Below are 22,290 nucleotides of genomic sequence, written 5' to 3' on the forward strand. Positions count from 1 at the left end.
TGAAGGTCCTTTGTTCCATATAAGTCGGGGTAGTACGTTTGTATGCAGCTTGCACTTTGACGAGGAAAGCATTTACGTCTCGAAAAGTGGGCGGAGGAGACTAAAATCCGGTACTACACCAAGTCGATGTTCGTGGAACAGCTGGGGGGAGACTCGTGTGCTTCGCCAGTCAGTTTTCGATCGGGTTAATGCGCGTTTTGAAGTAACGTTAATTGAAGAGTCACAGAATAGCGACTCTGCTATAGAGAACGCGGATGAACAGCCCACAGTCGCGGAGGATCAACAACCCGCGGCCGCCAGTGATCACAATTACTCCCGCGACTCCGCAGGTGGACTAGATGCTGATCCTGCTGCCGAAACCATCAGGCAACTGGAGGCACCACATCGTCTTGGCCAACTTTTGGGAGATTCGAGAAAGAAGTAGTCCAGCGATAACAGGCAGCCATTTCGAACGCAATAACCGGAAGACGCAGTACACTGCTTCAGCTATTTTTGACGGTTACTTCCGCCGTTCTATTTTGATGCGATAAAGGCCTATTGGACCAGAAATGGTTTTAAATGGTTTTTTTGGGTGATGACAACTATGTAAAAAAGAATTTAAGGTATCATTGAAAAAGCCAAAGGGCGGCTAGAGGTTTCTGCTCCCCAAAATGTCCTATAAAGGACGTATTTTGATAATAAATAATCTGGTCGCCTCTGCACTTTGGCACCGTTTGGCCTGCATTGATCCCCCAGTTGAAGTTTTAATAAAAATCCAGTCCATTTTAATAGATTTTTTTCTGGGACCGAATGCATTGGATACCAAAAAGCGTGCTGTACCTGTCTAAAGAGGAAGGGGGACTTAGATTAATACACCTGCAGAGCAGAACAGCAGCTTTTCGCCTGCAGTTTGTACAAAGACTATTAAATTACTCTGATGATTCAAGTTGGACTGGTGCTGCCTGTGTAATCCTTCGTAATATTGATGGACTAGGACTGGACAAAGCTTTATTCTGGTCGGATCCTCAGAGACTTAAACTGCGTGATTTTCCTATTTTTTACCGTCACCTTTTTAAAGTGTGGTCCCTATTTCAAATAAGCAGAGAAAACAACTCCTCTTCCTTGTTTTGGCTACTACAGCAGCCTTTGGTCATCGGCTCATGACTGGACTGATATGCCTTTTGCCGTGATAAAGGCGTGATATGCCTTTTGCCATTCCTGAAAGGACTTTGTGTGATGCAAAGGTGGTACGAATTGAACACTTGCACCAAATAACGGGCCCTGCTTTTAAAAATGTGACTGCCATCGCTGAGCATCTCTGTGTCAAGTCACATCAAATAGTAACAAGAGCAGTTGAGAAATGGAGATCAGCCCTCACGGGAGAGAAAACAGAACTATTGGATTTATACTCAAAGGGATCTATTCATCCTGAATGTAAAGATTCTTTTACCGTTCTGAGACTGTCACCCAGTTTAGGGGAGTGCAATACTGTTGACTCAGCATTATCAGACATAATGCTGATAAGTCAGTTAGGTGACGCCTTGGGAGTGAGAATGGGCTGGATAATTCTTAACTGAATCAACAAAAAGTTGTAGATCAGGAAATGTACACTCAAGTTTAACATTTTTTAGCCCCTTTAGTACTCCTAAGAAATTTTTTAATTTTTTTTTTTAATTAAATTTTTAAAAAATTTAATTTTTTTAATTTTTTATTGAAGCATTTGACCATGCTTCAATATCTGACGCTTTAGGCGCCCTTTAGCGTCAGTTAGATGACGCCCTAGGATCGCGTGTACCCTACCCCCACCCCATACCTAAACCTAACCGCGTCCTCTAACTGACGCTTTCCTTTAGCGTCAGTTAGATGACGCCGTAGGATCGAGTCATGTAAGTGACGCTAAAGGGCGCCTAAAACGTCAAATATTGAAGCATGGTCAAAGGTGACGCCTTGGGGTGAGAATGTGTTGAATTATCAAAATGAAAGTGCTGGAGAGAAAGTGTTTACTGATCAAGAATTTTATCGCCTAAATAAACTTGTTTTGAAAGCTAAAAGACAGCTAGAAGATGACGAATATGTTTAGCTTTTCAAATTAGTTTTTTCTTTTGGTTTTCTTTTTTCCTTTTTTATGAGTGAGTTAAAGATAGGCAGTCTGAATTTGAATAGAGCAAGAGACGAAAGAAAAAGAGCTTCATTTTTCAGATTGTGCTCCCTCAAAAAATTGGACATTATCTTTGTACAAGAGACACATAGTACTTTTGATAACGAAGTTGATTGGAAGAGAGAATGGGAGGGTGATGTTTTTTTTAAGTCACAAAACCAGTAATAGTTGTGGAGTGGGTGTTCTTTTTTCAAAAAGTTTTAATCCTCAAGCTGTTGAGTGTGAAGAAATTATTAAAGGTCGTTTGTTAAAAGTGAGAGTAATATATGAAAATGTACAACTTGTATTCATCACTGTATATGCTCCAGCTGTTGGTAAATAGAGATTGACTTTTTTGGAAAATGTAAATAATGTTGTTAGAGATTGCAATGATAAAGAGTTTTTATTTGTGGGCGGAAACTGGAACTGTACAGAGAGTAGACGTGACAGAAATCATGTAGAGCCTCACCCTGCCTCCCGTGCCCGCCTGATCCAACTGGTCGAGACTCATGAGTTACATGATGTGTGGAGAGGGTTACATGAGAATCAAAGTCAGTACACCTGGACTCATTGTAAAGACAATTTATTGTGTATGGCCAGACTTGATCATTTTTATTGCTTTAAACATCATTCAAATGTTGTTAAAAACTGCTTTATTAGCCCTGTTGGCTTTTCTGATCACTCACTTGTTGTGGTTTGTCTTTTTCTGAAGTGTGTAAAGCCTAGTAGTGCCTACTAGCATTTTAATACAGCTTTACTAGTAGAAAATAATTTTAAAGAAGTTTTTGTATCTTTTTGGAAAAACCATCAAAAAAAATGAGTTTATTTCTTTGCAACAATGGTGGGACTTTGGAAAAGTTCAAACTAAACAGCTGTGTCAGCAATACAATCATAATGTTACCAAAGTCCTATTGAAATCAGTGAAAGCTCTGGAGTCAGAAATAGAAGAGCTCCAGCTTTTAGCTGAAGCCACTAAAGATCCATGTTATGTTGATGCGCTTGAGGTTAAGAAGTCTGTGTTAGCGAACATGCTTGGGGTGTCAGCACAAGGGGCTTTTATTAGGTCCCGATTTAAAAATGTGGCAGAAATGGATGTTCCATCACACTTTTTTTTGGCCTCGAGCGAAAAAATGGGTCAAAAGAGATTTATACATAGTTTGAGGTCTGACTCTGGACTTGTGTTGTCTGATCATGACGCTATTCATAAGCATGCTGTCAGTTTTTACTCTGATTTGTATAAATGTGAACACCAAGAGGAGCAAATGCTGGCTCAGAGTTTTTATTCTAGTCTTCCCCAGGTTAATCAAGATAATAATGCAATGCTAGAAGCGGATATTTCCCTGGGTGAACTGTATGTAGCCTTGCAGAGTATGCAGAGTAGGAAAACTCCTGGAATAGATGGTCTTCCTGTTGATTTTTATACGTTTTTTTGGTTTTTAATTGGAGAAGATCTTCTTGCAGTACTGAAGGATAGCTTAGCCACTGGACGTCTGCCTCTAAGCTGCAGAAGGGCAGTTCTTACCCTGCTGCCAAAGAAAGGTTACCTGCAGCTCATAAAGAACTGGAGACCAGTGTCCCTTCTTTGTACCGATTATAAGCTACTCTCCAAAGTTTGATCTATGATAACATCGTTCTCATTCGAGACTTATTAGAAATTTCCAAGCTTTTTGGTCTCAGAATGGGGATTGTTTCAATTGACCAGGAGAAAGCCTTCGACCGTGTTGAACACACATATTTATGGCAAACAATGTGTGCTTTTGGTTTTACTTCTGGTTTTATCAGTAAGATTAAGACTTTGTATGGTGATGTCCAGAGTGTGTTAAAAATCAATGGTGTTTTGAGCGCTCCTTTTCAGGTCCAACGGAGAATCAGACAGGGCTGTCCCCTATCTGGCATGTTATCTTTGGCTTTTGAACCCTTATTACATAGACTTAGATCTGTTTTACAAGGTGTTATTTTACCAGGGTGCACAATTAACAATTTGTCCCCTGAAGTAATATTTTTTATTAATATTAAAAAATAAATAAAAAGATAAGGAAGGGCAGGAGACAGAGAGAGTATCTAAGGCATTGATTTGTAAATGGTAATGGATTTCAAAATGAAAAATGATAATATAAAGCCTTGTCATTTAAGCAGTAAAACTGAACAATTCCCTATAGAGCTGACCGAAAACCAAATTCATTTAATTAACTTCATAAAGCTTATTACTGCTGCTTGAAAAGAATCTTAGGCCGACTCTCTCCAAAGAAAACATACACATGATGGGTCTCTTGTTCTGTCTAGTGATCAGAAATGTCCCTGAATCATCTTCCCTCACGTCTCACCTGGTTTCCTCATCATTCCAGGAGATCCTCATCCCTTTCCCACCTCCGCCAGCAGACGCTTTGATCATAACAGGGTAGCCTGCAAGAGATGGACACAAATTATGACTTGGCTTTATTTACTACATGACCTTATTCTTAATAGATTCAAACTATGACAAAATTTCAACATTACAACCACACTTACCAATTTCTCTGGCAATTCTCACAGCCTCTTCTGCATCCTTGAATAAAAAAAGAAACAAAACTTTATTTCATGTGTATCTGTTTGTGAGCAGGTAAGATAATTCAGTTCCCTCTTCTAGTCCAGCAGAGGGAGCCACAAAGCATACTAGTTTTTACTACCACTGTTATTGTAATTTCAGGGGGTAAATGATCAGATTTGACCAAAAATCACCTGACTAAGAAGTCATATTTACAATAAATATGTTAAATGGTTTTAACGATATGAAACTAAAGGACTGATCCATGTTTCAGCTATAGGAACTTTTGGACCCGAGTTCATTTTCTAAAGCCACTATTATATGTTATATGTTATTATATGTTAAATGCAAATTTATTAATTGTGGTATATATTAAAGTGGCGTAAATGAGGGTGTTTATTTTTTTAAGGATAACTTCATAGCATCAGAATTACAATAAAATATTATCGTACTTATTGCGTGATGACAAAAAAAAAAAACAAGTGAAATAACAAGTGAAATTTACCCTCACATCTAGTACTTACCCAGAACACTAACCTTTGAAACTATTTTAAGGGCAGAATTGTTGGTAGTGGTGGAAATTATTCAAAAACTGAAGGGCAGCAATAGTTTGTGGAAAATAAAATTATAATATTTGTGGAAAGAAATAATAATTTTATGATGAATTTTAGGTTTCAAGATTGGATGCCAGAGTCTGGTTTTGGGACAAGGGTTGGCCAAAATCTGTAAAGAAAGGCATTTGGTAATTGCGGAAATCAGTTTGTTTTAATAACAAATAATTATAAATAAATGCCTGAGATATCAGTGACTGAAGTGACTTGAAGAAACCCTTAAGCCCCGATATGCTCACACCATTTTTTTTTGTTCTTTAATTTGGTGTAAAAAGAAGTTTGAAATAGATGAGTAGCGATAAACTGTCAACAAACATCCTGATGCCGTCTACACTGCTGAGAGTGACGTTTAGATGAGTATGTTAAATGAAGTGCCTCGCGCTTTTCTTTTAATAACAAAAAGAAAAAACAAATAAAATGACACCGATGAGAAAAGATGAGAAAGCTTCTGATCATAGCAATGTGGATGTTTGCACAAGCTCTGCAATTCGGCGCTCCAGTAAAGTCATCACATTTATTTAAATACCAAAAATAGATTGTTTAAAAGCATGCAATATGCAGTATTAAAAACAGTAAAAATAAAGGGGCTCTCCAGTAGGACCTTGAGGGACTGAACAGAAGAAATGAACCGGAGGAGATTTCCATGTCAAAGAAGGCAGGGCTTCAGAGCACATCCACCTATTACATAAACGCAAAACACTAATGGTAGTGCACCAGACAGAGCAAACTTTTCTGGAAAGTTTGCTTTGGCAAAGGCAGTGTCCAAAATCGCCACTTTGCCTTTAAATAGGGCACGATTTGAGAGAACAGCTATTTGTACAGGTGTCCGAAACCATAGTGGACATTGTAGAGTGCACTCATTCAATCCCACAATGCACAGCAATAATGAGTGTACAACTGACATGCACAATGGCTAAGGAATCCCATAATGCACTGTGCGCCGTATGAATTCCCGCGTCTGACCAGAAGACGGCGCCCAATGCAGAATCATCCATCCATTTTCCAAACCGCTGATCCAATATGATCACAGCAAAAATCATGTAGGTATGCATTCCTTTTTCATTGATTATTCAGTTATTTAATTAAGGTTTATACATGCTAGTTTCCATGACAGAGTTCAAGATAAATGTTTTCATTACTACTGGAGCCGCCAGTTTGCTGAGTTTCAAATTATGCAAAAGCGGCAGTCCATTGGGAACCCTCAGAAAAGGCAATTCCCTCACTCGTTTACTCTAGTGAACTAGTGGACTAATCTAGGGACTAGTTAATGAGGGTATAAGGGCGAATTCAGACACAGCCAAGCCATTTCGAACTCCCAAAGTGAACTTCATTTTTGACCTGATTTTGTTCGAAATGACGTCACGCCAGTTCACCATTCGATTTCGCTTGAACTATATCAGGGCCTTCATGTAGAAAATATTTCACTAGGTTTTAGGGCAATTCATTTAGAACGGTTTATCTCTGATTTGCCTAATTTGTTTTGTTGTGAATAACAAAAAAATAAGACAATTAAGGCCCACTGTTACATTTCTGAAAAAAAAAAATTTCTAATGTGTTCCCACAAAAAAAAAAAAAGTTGATGCCAAATTGATGCCAAAAAATGCCAAATTGATCTGAAAAAAGCCAACAACTGTGTCAGTGGGCAATGGCCATGTTGTGCTGAGAGAATCAAACTGCTAAAAATGCTACTGTCATTCCTTTCAGACTGCAAGCTGCTGTGTTTAGTGACAAATAGGTCACATTTAATTGCTTTAACCCTTATGCTGCATTAGGGACATTTTTGGTCTTTTGCAGTTTAATTTCTTTGACCATTTTGGCTGTTTTAATGCAAATGGTATGAAATTTGGCAAAATTGTGACTTTTTGGATACATGTAAAAAATGTGATCCCATTTTGCAAAATATGTATAACACATACTGTGTAGATCAAATAGTAACACTCAGCACCATAAAGACCAAAAATGGCCCATTGAAACCCATTAAAACGTTGTTTAAATCTGAGGCTGTCAGTAATACATGAAACATGATTTTTGCACAAACATCCTTTCATTTTGAAGCAAAAGCATTATATTTGCATCATATAGTGCATTCCACCAGATGACGTCACTACATATTTATTCCCTATGGGTGGAAATGCACCTTATTTTAGGCAATAGGCAATGTTTAATAGGTGGCCATTTTTGGTCTCTAATGCGCTAAGTGGGATTTTTTGCAAAGTGGGACTGTGATAATCCAAATCTAAAGTTTTCTCTTTGCATTTAGTTTATTGAAAATAATTGAATTTTGGTGTTTTTTCCTCTTATACAAATCGATGGTTTCGCAAACAAAATTAGTAATTAAAGGGTTAAAATCCTGAAATTGAATACATTTTTGGTAGTTATGATGATGACTGATGCTGGTTAAAAGATTTAACTTGGTAAAAGTGGAAAATAATAATAATATATAATATTTTAGGCAATGTTTAATATGTGGCCATTTTTGGTCCTTAATGCACTCAACGGTGTTAAAAATCTAATGCAGCACAAGGGTTAAACAACTGTTGCAATTATGCAAACGGAAATCTCTGAGGGCTGAAAATGGCGACAAAATAATTGTTTACAAATAATTATTGAAATAGTGAAACCACTATTGAAATGTATTTCTTACCAGACATCAAAATACATTAGCAGCTGAGTTCTACACTAGCATTAAATGAAGTTAAGCTAAGGTGAGAAATCCAGCAGAAGGGACTAAAGGGGAGATTTTTGCGTGTGTGTGAGAGTCAGACTGTGATCAGTGTGCTGATGTTATCAGGGTCGTTGAGGAGGTGTTCACAGATGGTAATGCCCATACAATCAGAGTGTCATGCGGCACATCTTTGCTTTATAGAGCCCTATCAGCTCAGGAAGTGTCAAAATGGCCACCACACGGCTATTAAAGTCCATTTAAACTGCAAGCAGGAGGAGGGGATGAGTGGGGGAGGGGACATTGGAATAGAGACAGGAAAAAGAGTTTAAAGGCATTTTGGGGGACTGATATGTAGCTTTATTGTGGTTAAGATCTTTGTTGTATGATCAAGTGGCATCTACAAATATAAGCACTACTGTTCAAAAGTTTGGGGTCAGTTTTACTGATTTTGAAATAAGTCCATTGCTTCACCATGGGTGCATTTAATTAATTAATCAAAAATTCAGTAAAACAGAAATTAACTTAAGTTTTTTTCCATTTTAACGATACATTTTAAAACAAAGTAATGTACTGTGATGGCTGGATGATTTTTCATCATCATTACTTCAGGCTTCGGTGTCACATGACCCCCAGGAAATAATTAATATGCTGATTTTGTGCTGAAGTTATTTACCCATGTTGACAACAGTTTTTGTGGAAACCGTGAAACATTCTTTTCAGAATTATATGATGAACAGCCAAACAAAATTAAATTTTTTTGCTTCCTTACTGAAAAAAAGTATAATTTTTTTTTTTTAATTTTGCTGACCTCAAACTTATTAAATTATAGTGTATATATATGACAACTTAACGGAACAAAGCAAGGTCTATAGGACGATTTGTTTACGTGATGAATTTCACAGTGTGTATTTTCAACAACAATCGTCTCTGCTTTACAAAGTTTTTTTCCGTTACAAAAGAAGCGGTTCATAACAGAAGCTTCGGTAAATGACAGGAGTTGCACTGACTATTAGATTATTTCTACCACTAGTCGACGCTTTGGGTCTGTTCTGACTAGCCGTGGCTCACATGACTGCAGTTGCGCTTGTTCAATACATGGAGACAGTAGGAGAAAAGCTCTGCTGTCCACAAAATGCATCCCAATATGATGTACCAATGGAACTACCATTTTACATATGGTAAACACCAACCCGCCGACGAGTCAACTACTTTTTTGGATGAATGAGCAATTGTGAAAAGTCCTAGAAAAATGTGTATGAACAATCAGCTTTCTTAAGTCCTACCTGAAATCACTGCATATCATAAAAAACAAACACACTACTAAAATAGTGGGCTTTTTGTACAAGAACATGTCAGTGTATAGATGACATAATTAAATGACAAATTGATTAAAATTTACATTTTAAATTCATAATAAAAAAAACATTTTAAATTTTGATTCGATACGAAGTATTCAAGTCAAGTATTTTTGTTTAAATAAAGGCAGAGTTTGAATGCAAGTTATAAATTATATAACATATGTACATTGTTATCTGCAACACATAGTATACAAGATTCTTTGTTTAGCTGTAATTTCGATATACCACCCATCTGTGCTGAGCTGAACATTTCTTTACACATTTATTTGCAAGACGTTTTTATGATGTGAGGAATTCTTTGGAAAAGACTGATGACAAACATAAAAACAAATAAATAATATCTGACCTTGACTACTCCATCAAAGCCTGGGATGGTGTTGACTTTGGCAGCTTTGGCGATGAGTTTGCTCTCGATCTTATCCCCCATGGCCTGGATGGCATGCGTGTCAGGACCAATGAAGGTCACCCCCTCGGCTGCCTGTAGAGAAAGAATTTATAATAAGGCACATTTTATATCATCTAAGTTAGGAGATCTTACAAATCAAGACCATAGGCATCAAATGTATTGAGGCAACAATCAGAAAATGTCACGTCTCACTGCACGACTCAGATAATCAGATCCTACATCTTAACACACGCATCCTGTTTTTACTCCTACATCAAACCTCAACACACCTGCACATTATGTGATCCAGATGTACTTTTTTGGTTATAAAACACCCCTGTGCATCAGGTGACACCGGATTCCACTTTTTCACCTTTCACAGTATCAGTCAAAAGTTACGACACACATGACTGATGTATATCTCTCATGATCTTGAACTTACACTAGAGTTCAAAATTTTGAGGTCGTAAGATTTTTGCCAGGGGAACCAAATCCCTTCACAAAAACATACATCTAAATAACGAAGCCAGAAAAAAGAACGGGAAAAAGGAGATCTGTTCTTTCCTTTGTTAGTCTCGAGAATCGGGAGGCTATTGCTTCCTGGCTAATATACTACAGATAGTATGCCTGAGGCGCACAGAACCCACTGAGCTCTGTAATTAAAAGAGGGATTTGACCCTATGACTCTTTCAGCTCCAACTGGACCCATGGTGTCATGAGATAAAGGATAAATCTTAATGAGGCAAAAAAAAAGTGATCTGTTTGTTCTTGACAAGTGCTTGGGAAAAAAACAAACTAAGGTGTCAACAAATTTAACTTCTGTAATCAACTGAAGTCCATTACAAATCACTAAAACTATAAAGTGGAGAAAACCCATTTGGACGTTTATTTTTCATTGAATCAGTTCAAGTGCACAAACAACTTGATTGCAAAGTTGAAGTAAATAGTTTGCGATTTTTGAACAAATAGTTTGCTATTTTAAACAAATTAAATAAAAACTAGAAAGCAACAACAAAAACAATACAAAAAAATAGAAAACAAAACAGGTGACATGGAATGAAAAACATTACATAAATGATACACAATATCACTGTAAAATAGATAATAAAACAGGAAATGAAATTTAAAAAAAATAGAAAGCAAGAAAATAAAAGACAAAACGGGGGACATGAACAAACAAAATAAAGAAGCAAAAAACCCTAGAAAACAGGGAACATGAAATTTAAGAAAATAAAATACAAACATTGTAGACAATATCACCATTTATTTTCTATATTCACTGGCAATTTGCAAAATGCAGAGACCTGTCAGGCTCTGGAAAATGAAATCCAACAAAACAGTTGTGCCCATTCAGATGTCACTCAATCCCTTTTCCTCCTTCTGTTCATTTTTACACTTCCCTCATGTGCATTTGTGCATGTGGTACATTTAATGGGCTAAACAACCAGCAAGCCACTACAACAACAATAAAAAGTGTGTGAGGCACTAGAAGTGTCGAGAACTTGTGTACAGCTGGGCACGTGAGGAAGAGAACACCAGGATAATGAAAACTCCTGTCCAGGACAACATCCAAAGAGTGAAAAGGCATGAAAACACACACACACACACACACACACACTCCACTCAAACTCTGCCATTGAAAAGCGCTTCTCTTTAAACATGCTAAAGAGGCTGTAGAGGTAATCCTAACAGAGCTCTCTAGGCTGAAGCTGCGCATGCCCAGGGGCTCTGGCCAATCGTTTGCCCTGCGTAAAACTATACTAACAGTCGGGCAGAGGGGGCAGCTATTCAGGATGGGGGACTCATTCACCTCTTATTCATGTGGGGGGTATCGCTATTCAACTGCTAATGTAATGACATCTTCATTTCCACACACACACACACACAGCACACAGAGAAGGCAGTGGATGGCCCACTCATCTGTGTGTCCGCATGCATATAGGGAAATGTAAAAGAGTGACTGGGGGATGGAAAGGTAGAGAGATAGGTAGAGAACAGGTACAGATGTGGTTGAGGGACTGCTATGAAACAAATTATTTACATTTATTCATATAGCAAACATCTTTTATCCAAAGCAATTAAGTATATAGGGCAAGCTGGAAGAAAATATCAGGAAAATACAATATTAAAACAAAAACTTATATTACACTTATAAAACAATAGCTTAAATGGTTTTAATGAAAGTGCTTATGCTTTAACCACTTTCTGTAAGTCTGTGAATCATTGCACTTACTATTTTCTGTAAGTGAGGGATTACTATCACACTCATGTCTCATTTGTAAGCTCACACACAATCAGACTGCTTTCTGCACAGATTTTCTTGGGGAAAATTTAATTAATCATGGTAAAACAGATTAAACAGAGATTAAAGTACTGCTATATTATCTGAAAAATGCAATTAATTACTTTCTGCATCACCAACAGCACAAAACAGGACCACAGCAGTTTCAAACTGTTCTATGTTTCAGACTGAAGTTGCACACCTTGCTGCTGCCTGCCATTATTCAAGTATGCTGTTATAATGCTGTTACAGACAATCAAGTTGAGCTGCTTTAAAAAAAGAGGTTGACATTGATTATGAAGCTTTTTGCTCTTTTTTATGTAATTCTATGAAAGTCATGTGTTTCAATAGTTTTAAACTGAATTTTGTTGACAAGGAAAGGAGAGTGGCCAGGCGTTTTTCTTTTCCAAATGTCTGTGCATTTACATCTTGTTTTAAATCACAACAGACCATCACAAGCTACACCAGGAATCTCAGAGTAGACCTCATGACGTTCTCATGCGTGTAGTATGATTGTAATCTGGACATTCGCCATGTTGTCACTGTCATATGACCCACAGTGTCAGTTGCCATTCCCAAATCCTCTACCGTGGCCACACTGGACACACACTTCAGAATCTTGCCAGAAGTAGGTCATCCAAGTACTTTTTGCCTACTGATTTACAAATACTGTGAATTTGGACATAAAACACTTTTTCACCAAAATAAAAATGAGATAAAAAGAAAAAAATCAGATGCAGCCTTTTCTCTTTGGTTGACTGTACGAAGTATTTCCCTCAAATCTGGATATTTAACAATTGAAAAATAGCAGACAAAAATGTTTTTTAGTGTCACAATTCATTCCAGCCCATGGGTCAGTTCCACTATAGTGACGCAGAAGTTACACATTTGAACTTTTTTAGTTAAAGGGTTAGTTCAGCCAAAAATGAAAATTAAGTCATTAATTACTCACCCCCATGCTGTACCAACCCCGTAAGACCTTCGTTCATCTTCGGAACACAAATAAAGATATTTTTGATTGAATCTGAGAGCTGGATCACTCTTCCATAGACAGCCTGAGGGACTGCCTCTTGACGGCCCAGAAAGTCATTAAAAGAAAAGGTTTAAATATTCCATGTGCCTACAGTGGCTCAACTATAACTTTATCAAGCGACGAGACTACTTTTTGTGCGAAAAAAAAACGTAAATTACGACTTTATTCGACTTTCCATTACTTCCTTATGGGCGCATGCGCGAGAACTGAGACGAGACCGTTCTTCTTCGACTACTTTTTGTTACCGGCTGCTCACCGCTTAGGAGTTTTACCGCCCCCTACCGTATAAGATGACGTACTGATATAGCCGGAGGCGCAAAACGTTTAAGTAAAACTCCTAAGCGGTGAGCAGCCGGTAACAAAAAGTAGTCGAAGAAGAACGGTCTCGTCTCAGTTCTCGCGCAAAATATCTTTATTTGTGTTCCGAAGATGAACGAAGGTCTTACGGGGTTGGTACAGCATGGGGGTGAGTAATTAATGACTTAATTTTCATTTTTGGGTGAACTAACCCTTTAATATCACACAATGAATGGATACGGGCTGAGAAATGTAGATTTGTATTTGTATATGCATTCAAATTGTTATGATTTCTGCTTGCCTACTAATGACTGAGATACAAACCAAAACAGAGAAATTCCTCAAAGAAAACTGCTTCTATTCATTCTGTGTTGCTAGGCAGATTTCCCCCATTGTAGATTTAAAAACCAGTGGTTTGTAATTTATTCACTGCTGGATAACAGTCAAATTTAAAGGTGTCCTTCACCAATGCGGTCTTCAACCTCGAAGAGAAACAAATCTGGGTCTAGCTGAGCTGATTTGGATCACTGACTGCTTAATATTTAACACTTATTTTGACATGCTGATGATTATTTAACAGACTATGTTGATTAACAGTAGGATGTTCAGCCAAAAGCCTTTACAACTGCACAGAGAAAAGCTCATTTATTTAAGATTTTTGGCTAAAAATTTTATCTACAACTACTTCTAGGCAACCTATCAACGTGAGCCCGCTGTTGCTGTGACGACGCCCGGTGTGTGTTTCCCTCCTGCCTGAATGTGATTTATATCAAAGGAGATCTTGCGAGCACGTCAACGAAGCTGCCGGAGAGCCTTGCGTTTTAAACTAGACTGCAGCAGAGAATAAGAGACACAGAACACAGATGATACGCACACCAGACAAAATAAATAACCAGGATTGACTATTATGGACAAAAGTAGAGAAACAGAGAGGCATGTCATCTTCCCTCATCTCTATTCTCAAATTCTGTCTGTTCCGCTTTTCTCTCTTCAACAACGCAGCAAAAAGAGGAAATCTGGAATCCTAAAACAAAGTGAAAATATCAAGATGAAAAAGAGAGTGACGGCCCCATGCGAACTCTCTGAGTGTGTTTGAGGCCTGCCATGCCTGCATGTCCTTATTTAGTCGTAATCGATTGAAGGGTTAAAAAAAAAAGATGGTAGCTTCTGAGTTTAGTTGCCATGGCAACACTGAGGCACAGTTGGAGGTTGGCACATGCACTTGTCGGCACAGAGGCGCTTGGCTCTATTATTTTGGGACACAGGTTAAAGAGATGGTTCACCCAAAAATTCTATTCTATTCAACATTTACTTATCACAATGTTGTTTCAAATTGTCTCTTTCTTTGAATATACTTTCGTTGAATGCAAAGGGAATCTTTCTTGAATAACATACTCATTCTTTTCATGCTACTGAAAAAAAGGAGGCTGAAACTTTCCAACTTAAAAAACAGTGCAAAAAAAATTCCATAAAATTAGCCCACTTGGATTGTATGTTATATATAAAAGTATTGTACTGAATTTAAAAAGGCTTTGCATAGTCTAACAGTCTGTATGTATTATTCACTAAAAAATCTCATCCATCTAAACTAAGAGTTGTGGAAAAGTTGGATGGCTGTGGAAATGTGGACTATGAGGAAAGTTGTGATTTGGTTCACAAAAACCCAATCTGAATGATTTAATCTTGAATATGACAAAATCACATTGTTGCTTTACATAATATTACTGACATAGTAACAATAAAAATCTGGTTGAAAATCAGAGAATCTGGAGTGGAAGACTATCGCAAAATTAAGCTGAATTAAACATGTTGTTAAAAAGCTCACAAGTCATTTGGACCAATTTTATGGTGCTTTTTGTGTACTTTTTTGAAGATCCAGTCTCCATTAAATGTTTTTGCATGGGAAAAATTAGCAGGATATCCATAAACATTTTGTAAGTCATGTGGCTTAATAACTCCTTTAGGATTTTGAAAATCAACCACCTCCACTACCATTCAAAAGTTTGTGGTCAGTAAGATTAAAAAAATAATAACACTTTTATTCAGAAAGGATGTGTTAAATTAAAACTAACAGTAAAGACTTTCACATTGTTAAAATGTTCTTTTCAAATATGCCACTGTTTACACAGAAATACTAACATTTTCAGCTTATTTATTATAATAATAAAAAATGTTACAAGAACACCAAATCATCATATTAGACTGATTTCTGAAGGATCATGTGGCACTGACAATCCGCACTGGCTACATTCTAAGAAACAGAGCACTGTCCTTCCACTGGAACTGAATGTGAATGTGGTACTGAATCTCTTTATCAAATGACCCTTTTGGCCTTTCTGCCCTTATTTGGGTTGCAAATAATCTTCTCACCTCAGAATTCACACCTTTAATTAAATTACTACTGGGGGGTCCGACCTGTTAATTACAAAAACTGTGTGTGTGTGTGTGTGTGTGGGAGGGACACTGGCTGACGTAGAACAATAAGTGAGGGGCTTCTCTGCCCCCAACGCCAACACAAAGTCATTTAAATATTAACAATCCATTTTTTTCACTTTACACTTTTTCAGTAAAAAGGCAGACTCACAAGTCTCTTGGCAAACTCCTTATTTTCAGATAAGAATCCATAGCCAGGGTGAACCTACAAAAGAGAGAGACAAGTTTTAAAAAATGATTTACCTTTATGCATCCAAAGTATGTGTGTTATACAGGTGACATTTCAGCTCCATCACATCATTCAGTTATGTTTATAGATAACATTGACCAGTTTGCCATGTTAATAATGCATGACCGTGTTTCTACCAACACGGATTAGGCTCCAACTGAGCTAAAGTCCCCAGTGTTTTACCTCACACACACACACACACACACACACACACTCACAGCTTGAGCTCCAGTCTGCTTGACAGCATTCATGATAGCATCCATGTTCAGGTAACTTTTACTGGTAGGGGCAGGACCGACACACACAGCTTCATCAGCCATCTTCACATGAACCTAAAGGAAAGAAAGACAAATTATATGAAGCTGGTCAATTTAACCCATATGACTTTTTGAGTTGTTGAAAATACTAGTTAACTTATTTTTGCTCTTGAAATTCTCTCACTTTTTCCTCATTAAAGCCTGCAAAGTCAAACGCCAGTGAAGAGACGACTCAACGCCAGCGATGTGTTATGCCCTAAATTAAAATATGATTAACTTACTGCATTTTTTCTATGTACATTTCCGAAATGCACTTTCTGTAAAGCTGCTTTGAAACAATATGTATTGTGAAAAGCGCTATTTGTTTGAATTGAATTGAATCATGTGTTGTGAAAATTGTGGAATGTTGAAAACGAATCTATGTTCTTGACGTTGCTAGTGCCTTGCTCTGCTGTATGAGATTCAGGATAGCAAAATAAATAAGTGCTTTTCCAGTAGTGTTAAAATGCTAAATGTAAAATTGCTAAAATGTAAAAAAAAAAAAAAATAAAAAAAAAAAAATCATATGCTCTCATGGGTTTTTTGTAATGTGTGAGAAGTATTATTGCAAAGGTTTGCTGTTTTTACCATATTTTGCATATTCTGATGTTTGATTAATTTTTTTTTTGTCATACCCAATTTTGTAGCCAATTCTCAGCATTTTAATACTCATTTTCATTGCTGGTAATGCCAGTGAGTTCATCCCACAGAAAGCACAAACAGATTGTCTGTGTGGCCAACATGTCGTCACACATGGTGTGAAGCAACTGTGACAGTGAGCTGACTGAGTGACAGACCTCACAATGGGGAAGCATTAATATTGACAACTGCATCAACAGGGGAGGTTTGGAAAAGGCATGCTAGCCAACTGCTGCTTCTCTGCTAATGTTCTCCATACATGTGTAAAAAGGGAGAAGTTGTTTTTCCTCACATTTAACGAGGGTGACGCAAACAGAGGTGGATGAGCTCGCTCAAAGATCTAGCAGAGACGTGAGATAGTATAACTGCATACTAACTGCACACCCTGACATTCTGTATCATCTTATGGCTAACTGAAGAATTGATCATTTAATTACACGTTATTATCCTTTTTGTTTACTAAATTGATATCTTAAATTCAGACTTGGACTGACAAATCTCTAGACAAGTTTTCATTGCCAGTGAGTTTAATGAGTATTCTGTCTGAGTCTTTCGAAGCAGCGCCAAACTTGACGGCTTCCGACCATTACTTTCAGGGGCCCAATAAACGTATTTTTCTGTCAACACCTACCCTGTTAACCAGAGAGGATGTGAGATAGCCTGTGGGTTCCATTACTTTTAATGAAACACTTTAATATCAAGACAATTCATTTATCTTTCTTGGTATGATAGAAAATTCTAATAAAGGTTGAATGAAAAAAAAATAAGAATGTGTTTGTAAAATATTTGAACATCAATCCTGAGGTCAGTATATGGACTTCTGATGTCAATTTGTTCCCCCATCCAGAGTCCAGATTATCCCCCACTGCTCTGCTCCCACCCCCACTCTCATGCATATGGAATAGGAGGGGGAGAAAACTGACAGCTATCAATCATGGGAACACAGTATTACACTCAATGAAAAGATAAGAGGAGCAAAAGCTTTGGTTTATCTTGCAATGCTTGTAAAAGTCTAGTGGGGTAATGTAGTTATTAGTAGCAGACTGCCTCCAGATGACTAACCTGCTGCAGCAAATCTATGTATTCAATTCAAATGCTTCAGTCTTCCTGTACTGTATATACTTTATAGGCAGATACATTAGTAATCTCTTTTTTTGAAAGTTAGAAAAAATAATAACAGAGTCCAAAAGAGATCTTTTTTCCTAATTTAATACAAGAATTTTAATTAAATGATACCATCAGGATAATAATTTGAGGAATTGAAAAATTAAAGGGATAGTCCAATCAAACATAAAAAAATTATGTCATCCTTTCTTTCCAAACCTGTTACTTTATTCTGTGGGACATAAAAGATATTTTGAGAACTTTCTGCGTTTTTTATTTTGTCCATACAATAAAACACAATGGTCACCAACTGTAATAAAACACATTAATGAATCTAGGAGGTACAACAGAAGGATTTTCAGTTTAAAATCTAAAATTTTAAATGTATTGTCAGACCTTTAAACTTCACTGTATTTAGCCAAGTTTCCATCCAAAGTTGTGAATTTAACTTTTGCACAAAATTGGAAAATTGTATAAAACATTTGTGAATAAAGCACAGATCGCGCAGACAAAACACAATTAACACTGTCAGGTTACCTTTTGTTCCGATGCCTGGTGTTTAGGAATGCAATCATGCAAGATGCTTCTGGGAGGGAATTAATCCAAATCATTTTAATGACAGACTTTGACTCAGGCATTCCAGAATGATCAAACCAATATTTAAGATGCTGTGCAATGAGATTAGTCCACTGGTTAGTCCAGTTATCCACACATCCACATCCTCTATTGAGAAAGTTTTTTATAGCGCATTGAAAGATTTATTCGGTCAATCGTAGTTTATGCACGTCTTCTTATCGGATAAAAAGGTTTTTATGCACATTTTTTTGAATTTATGTCCATCTTGGTGTTTCCATCCAATGATTTTTTTTATGCGATAATCCAAAAGTTACATAAAAATAGGTGGATGGAAACATAGCTAATGTCTATATTTAGGGTACTTTTAAATATCACTTTCTCTCACCGCACAAGAGTCAACATCACTGTGAACTGCAACCGACTTGATGCCCATCTTCTTACAAGTTTTAATCACCTATGAATGCAAAAGAAAATAATTAAGACACAAATATGAATGTTTATATTCCATAGTAATAAAACTGCACTGGAAGTACATGTAACTTCATGTAAACAACACATGTAGAACTTCACCATGATTAAAAAATAAAATGGCCTAAAGACAAATGTAATGTTTTGCCATAAACACACTGAAAAGAATCTGCCTGGTGAAGAACACACACACTCGCTTACCCTGCAGGCGATCTCGCCTCTGTTTGCAATGAGGATTTTATCAAAGGTCTGTGGAAAGGAAAAGGGAACAGGGCGATTAAGACATTTGTTTTGTCAACACTTGATTTGTCCACAGTGTGTGTGCTCTAACGCTGACTAAAGCTCTTTAGCTGTAAGTGAAAGCTGTTAAATAACACAACACACACGTCAACACACACTGCTTTTTAGAAAAGAAAGTTCTAAGTCCAGAACTGGAAAAAACGGTACAACAGGTCCAAAACCCAGTTTAGCCATGTCCAGAACATAAATATTAAATTACGGTTATCTATTCCATGTAGTGCAATGAACATTCACAATTTCTAATAGGGAGATCTAGATGAGTGTTAAGGTGGATGTTAGTGGGCCTTAAAACATCAAAGCGTGAGGCTTCACTAATGTTGTCTGCCACATGTAAACAATTTATGGAAAAACTGAAGGAAGTGTCTGCCAATAAACCATGTGTCAAGATGAGCCTTGGGCAACGTGTCTCCCAAGAACACATTCCTAAACTCAAAGCATATTTTCCCATTTGCTCATATTGCTACACCCCCAATTGCCCAACAAACATAAACAAACAACCTCCAGGCAAAGGTTGATTGTTTGAGAATGGCACATCAAAGCTACTTGGATGGATTTAGGATTTCGGGAGTGTTAAGATGATGCAAAGAGAATTTTGAGCCTTGAACTGATACATCTTAGTTTCCTCCATGGATATTTATATTTAGATACTTCATTTGACTGTTCAGATGCTACTTAACACTCTCACAAATAAATCGATGAATTTTCAAATTCATAAATAAATCAATGAATTTTGAAAATGCCACACATTTTGGATTTTGGATATGACTTTAATGGGAAAAGATGTAAAAAAAAAAAAAAAAAAAGCTATGGTTAAAACCTGTTAATTGGTTAACGGTAAGTTCCCCTACCCTATATGGTGAAAAACTTTCTAACAGACCTAATGGGATATTTCATGTAATTGTTATTGTATAGTAAAATACTATTATGTACAGTTTTTGGAAGTAAAAAAGAACAAATCATCTTACAGTAAAACTGTAAATTGACATTCCCAGAATTCTCTTTCTTACAGCTCACATTTGACGTTTTTTTTTTTTCATTGAAATAACTGTTTTATTATCAAATATGTGCATTAGAGTTTTATGTTATCTTATCTTGTTAAATGAATGCTTCTTGCATTATTTTAGAGTCATGCATGTTATATCATTATGGTGTTTTTGTATGTGTTTAAACCTGTGCACCTTAAAGAGATAGTTCACCCAAAAATGAAAATTCTGCCAGTAATTACTTACCCTCATGATGTTCCAACCACGCAAGACATCAATGATTTTTTTAATGAAATCTGAGAGCTGTTTCACTCCTTCATAGGCTTCTAGGCAATTTAATTCTGCTGGTCCAGGTAAAAGTTAGTAAGGACATGGACATTGTGAAAATAGTCCAAGTGACTACAGTGGCTCAACCTTAAGTTAATCAAGTGACGAGAATACTTTTTGGGTCTCTGATGTGAGTTTACGAGAGCGCCACGACGCATGGGCTGGAATTGAGAACATGACGCAGATGGGTTTTGATTTAGTTTTTAAAATGGTACTAAGGTGTGCATTATATTCTCGGTTCTAGCGCATGCGTCATGGCGCTCTCGTGAACTCACTTTTCTCGTGAAGAAAATTGAATAAGGTCGCTATTTTTATTTTTTTGCACACAAAAAGTATTCTCGTCGCTTGATAAACTTAAGGTTGAGCCACTGTAGTCACTTGGACAATATTAACAATATCTTTACTAACTTTTCTGGACCGGCAAAATGAAATTGAAATTGCCTTAATTTGTGTTACAAACATGAAGGAAAGTCTTACGGGGTTGGAACGACATGAGGGCGAGTAATTACAAAGTATTTGTATTATTATAAAGGTAGAGTATTATAAAGGTAAAAAAAAAAAAAACTGATTTTAGTAATTTTTTATGAACATTACTTCAGTTAATAAAATATGTTTTATACGGTAATTTTAAAGTAAATCACAATCATTAATAAGGAAAATGTAAATCAGTAACTATACCAACCAAAGGAGAACAACATAAAACCATGACAACAAATGAGATAAAAAAAACCAGAAACTCCATGTAACAAACAAATATATCTATAGTAAGCTTCTCTGAAGATGAATAACATTTACAAGAGTTGATAATCAATAATCATTAGGGCCCAAGCCCTGAAAGGGCGCAGAGCCCTATTGTTTTCCTTTGGATTATTATGGCCCAAGCCCTGAAAGGGCGAAGGCCCTATTGTTTTCCTTCTATTCGGATTCATTTCTATTTTTATTATTTTTATTACGACTATTCAGGCACTTTTGGGGCCCTTAACGTGCTCGAAAACTCTTGAAACTTTGCACACGGGTCAGAACCCGCGGCCATCAGAGCCGGGCTGAGATGGTACCCCGGGTGGCAGGGGGGCTCAACAGCGCCCCCTGGAACAGGGTCCAAAAACTTGGTCCATAAATCAAACACGCTTGCATGTAATAATATGAAACTCAGTACACATATAGATCTCATCGTTTCATACTTCATACTATTAGTTTTTACCCCAGCCCAACAGGAAGTCGGCCATTGAGGGTTCTTTGTAAAACACACGCAATGCAAATTAAAGTACTCCTCCTAGAGCACTGATCCAAATTTGACGAAACTCGGTCAGCGTGAAGTCAAGACATTGAGGTGAAAGCTTGTGTGTGGATTTTTGATGTCTCGAACGGTTTGGCCGTGACGAGGAAACAAATTTATGGAGAGAAACGTGAAACAGGAAGTGTGTTATAACTTCTTTATACATTAACTGATCTTGATAAAACTTCAGCAGTGTATTCGTTGTAAGGGGCCGATCACATAGATGTGACTATGTCAGTCAAAGTTATAGCGGCACCAACTGGCAGCAGGAAGTGTGTCACTTTCAGAATGCTTTGAAATCAACCTCTTATTTTTACCTGATTTGCTTCAAACTTCATCTGTATAATGTAAATACACGGCAGATGTAGACCTGTCATTGGACTCTTGAT

General features: G+C 37.0%; 1 protein-coding gene across 1 annotated transcript in view; it reads right to left on the minus strand.

Moving 5' to 3' along the window:
- The window catches only part of pcca (propionyl-CoA carboxylase subunit alpha), an 88,102-nt gene that overhangs the window by 45,031 nt on the left and 20,781 nt on the right, over positions 1-22,290 (minus strand). The window contains exons 3-9 of the mRNA XM_039672505.2: positions 19,217-19,264; positions 18,933-19,001; positions 16,151-16,264; positions 15,855-15,908; positions 9,621-9,752; positions 4,625-4,661; positions 4,441-4,519 (exon numbers count right to left, since the gene is read on the minus strand). Coding sequence (XP_039528439.1) covers positions 4,441-4,519; positions 4,625-4,661; positions 9,621-9,752; positions 15,855-15,908; positions 16,151-16,264; positions 18,933-19,001; positions 19,217-19,264 — 533 coding nt within the window. The remainder of the gene's footprint in view (positions 1-4,440; positions 4,520-4,624; positions 4,662-9,620; positions 9,753-15,854; positions 15,909-16,150; positions 16,265-18,932; positions 19,002-19,216; positions 19,265-22,290) is intronic.

The sequence above is a fragment of the Pimephales promelas genome, chromosome 6 (genome assembly GCF_988280905.1).
Source record: "Pimephales promelas chromosome 6, fPimPro1.hap1.1, whole genome shotgun sequence".
Taxonomy (NCBI): Eukaryota; Metazoa; Chordata; class Actinopteri; order Cypriniformes; family Leuciscidae; genus Pimephales; species Pimephales promelas.